This window comes from Pseudorasbora parva, chromosome 25 (genome assembly GCF_024679245.1).
Source record: "Pseudorasbora parva isolate DD20220531a chromosome 25, ASM2467924v1, whole genome shotgun sequence".
Taxonomy (NCBI): domain Eukaryota; kingdom Metazoa; phylum Chordata; class Actinopteri; order Cypriniformes; family Gobionidae; genus Pseudorasbora; species Pseudorasbora parva.
The window spans coordinates 14,772,949-14,776,166 of NC_090196.1; the positions used below are offsets into that span (position 1 = coordinate 14,772,949).

The 3,218-nt window shown below is 42.4% G+C and overlaps 1 protein-coding gene across 1 annotated transcript; it reads left to right on the forward strand.

The window, feature by feature from the left end:
- The first annotated feature begins 926 nt into the window (after positions 1-926).
- Positions 927-2,717, forward strand: c2cd4a (C2 calcium dependent domain containing 4A). The gene is made up of 2 exons (XM_067436461.1): positions 927-1,063; positions 1,182-2,717. Exon 2 carries the CDS (start codon positions 1,204-1,206, stop codon positions 2,575-2,577), a length of 1,374 nt encoding a protein of 457 aa, XP_067292562.1. The 5' UTR covers positions 927-1,063; positions 1,182-1,203; the 3' UTR covers positions 2,578-2,717.
- Positions 2,718-3,218: the final 501 nt, after the last annotated feature.

Sequence of the window (3,218 nt, forward strand, 5' to 3'; positions counted from 1 at the left end):
AAAAAAAGTACAATATACTTATTGTGTTCATATTTATTTGCAATATTGCAATGGTGGTATGCGAAGGTGTAAGGGAAGTGTCAACAGTGTATTTGTAGATGTAGATTACAGAAATGAATTACAGCTGTAATTCCAAGCAGGATTTAAAAAATATATAAGTTCAATATATAAACATGCATGTACACAATAAGAGCATTTTATCAAATTATTATTTTAAATGCTAGTACATAGTTTCTGTTGCTTCATTGTTGCATTATGTGGTTGCTTCAATATGAATAAAATATGGTTCTGTCAATATAAATATCTCTATGAATAAGAACTGCAAAAAGGCAGACAAATGTTTTATTATAAGCAATAATTCATCTTAGACTCATCACACAATCAGCAGGCCCCTTTCCATTATAGTTTTATAGGGCGTAACAAGGGATTATTGTGTCTAGCTTGTGTATGAGTTTCTAAGCTCGGTAAATTTGCTTTAGACCTTTGTATTTGCTGACCCAGATACATCAAAGTCTGTTTTCCATCATTGGTATAACTAATATTGTCATCTTTGCATGAAAAAGTGCCAGAGGCATTTGGATTTGCGTCATTTTTAGTTATCATTAACCTGCAACCCACATCTAACATTACAATTCTCGAACAGAGTATTGGAAATTCAAACACACACAAATGCCTTAGTTTTATCAGACAAATGTGGATTACATTGCAATTTGCTTATCAGACTGGCCTTTACCATTCCTAGTCTTGGGTTTCATAGATCAAAGTTTTGTGGCTAGCGAGTTTCTATAGGAACCAGTAGCCTTGAAAGCAAGGCAGCCCTCTCTTACCACTCGTGGGTGTGATGGAATAGCCCTTCTCTCCGCCCACAGTGCTGTTCTGTATAAAAGGCCAAGAGCCCTTCACATGTGTCACAGAGAGAAGCCGGTCTAACAGTAGAGAGTCTGAGCCTGTTGGTTAGAGACTCTTGGCTATCACCCTGAAGACCTTGTTTAATGCAGCATACAGAACAAGGACCTGTCAGAGCCGACGCTCAATTCCTGCACCGGAGAATCAAGTACACAAGGTAAGCAGCATACAAAATGTTTTGTCTATAAGATAGAAAGTCATACAAACTATTGCAAAATTTTGGAATAAAACTAAATGGACCAGACTTATGACCACAGATCCTTCCATTTTTGCAGTGTCAGTCCAAACTGAATTCCCATGTGGGTGGTAGAGAAGATCAGAGTGTCCGTCGAAAGGACCAACCTGCCAATTCCAATTATGGAATACAGCTTCAAAATCGGAGACATCATGTTCGGAGACAGGTCATCCATTGACAAAGCCAAGAAAGTCTTGCTGTGTCCAAACATCATTACCCCGGACACCATTCCGGAGTTCTGCATTCCCCCCAAGATCTCAAGCCCAGTGGAGGGCAAGAGTACTGAGCAGGGAAGGCCGACTCCATGTATCCGAGTGTCTCCCTGTGAGAATGGAAGTCCAAAGAGAGAGGTCAATAACCGAGAGCTATCCAATAACCATATCATCCAGGTGGAGAGTGTTGACGATGGGCCATATGACAATAGCTGTAGTGATGAGGAAACCACCAATGCCGATCCTCAAAGCCAGGCTGCGCTTTCCCTGCCCCATTTAGCCAAAGCTCAAACCTGCTATGGCTTTTGCACTTTGCTGGAAAGTCCACACACCAGGAGAAAGGAGTCCCTCTTCCACAACGACCCTAACTCGAGTGGACTCCCGTTGGTTCTTCCCCGGAGTAGGTCAAGCACTTGCTCCAAATCTTCCATGCCATCTTCTCCCATTGTGTCATCTTCAATCTCCCCTTCTTCCTTTAGCCTGAACACTCTTACTTCCAGACTTTCTCCAAAAGGCTTCACCCTGCACCGACAGGGAACTCTGGATAGCGATACTACCTCCTCTGCAGAATCATCCCCCTTCAGTTCTCCTCTATTGAACAGATGCCCACCAAAATCTTCTCTCCTCAAAGCACTTAACCATGAGAAAATCCTATACCGCAACCTCCGGAAGGCTGCCATGTCCAGAAACAATTCCTTATCGACGGACGAGAGCAGCTCCACGGACAACAGTCCCAACATCATGAGGAGAGCATCTGACGGCCTTGTAGAACCTCTCCAGTGTGGTTTCAGCTTGGCCCCTCCGGCTATCTTCCCCATGGACTTGGTTCTGCACAGGGACAGGGTGATGAAAGAGAATTTGGTACCTGTAGGAAGGGATGGGACCTTGCGGCTGTCAGCAGAGTATTGCCCTGAAAACCAGAGACTGCGTGTCCGCCTCATTAGCGCGGAAGGCCTGTATGCTCTGTCTGTAGATCCTAAAAGCATTAACTGCAGCATTAGCCTCTCTCTCATGCCTGGAAAAGTCCAGAAACAGCGGAGCACGGTTATCAGGAAGAGCCGCAATCCAATCTTCAATGAGGACTTTTTCTTTGACGGTGTATCAGAAGAGGATCTCTGCCAGAGGACACTTCGATTCAAAGTTGTAAACAAGATGTCCACAATGAAAAGAGACTATATTCTGGGCAACTGTGATCTTCCTCTCACTAGCATTATCACATTATAAACCCAGCTGATCCAAATTGCTTAATTTATTGTGTGGGAGTGTGACCATGCATGTATTTGTATGTATTAAATTAAGTGTTATTTATTTCTAAATCTGTTTATCTGCCAAAGATTTCTTTTTTTATTAAACACTAAAAACTATATCAGTCTTGTGGTCTTTTGTTCTCAACAGGAAGCATAATTTTAGGTGTTCAGTCAACAAATAATCATTTATTCATGATGAGAAGAGCTGTGACTGAATCAAAGCACGGCAATCTTAAAAGGTTCCTCATTTCCGTAATGGCCTTCATTTTTCCCTGTCTCATCTTGAGCGGCTGGATTGCCATTACACTGGGATGCTTAGACTGATGGAGAAAACACACACAAAAAAATTGCTCTTGTGGCAGATGAAAACATATTTGTATCAGTTAAATAAGGCTGTTTTTTTCAACTATTTCCTTAGGCAAAGTACACCTTGTAAGGCAAATCAATGTGGCTTCCTTTTTTCCCCTCACCAAGGCATTTCTTTGATCGGTGCTGGTAATAGGCAGGTTTGAAGATGGCTTGTCAGTGGGATCTGAAACTCACAATTACAGTAGCAGCAGTAGCACCTGTGCTTTCTCAGGGCTAAACCCAAAAGAGCAGTAGTTAGCCTTTTGTGAC

What these genes read in the sequence shown, in the direction of transcription:
- c2cd4a (XM_067436461.1), top strand. Translation starts at nt 1,204, where the DNA reads ATGTGGGTGGTAGAGAAGATCAGAGTGTCCGTCGAAAGGACCAACCTG.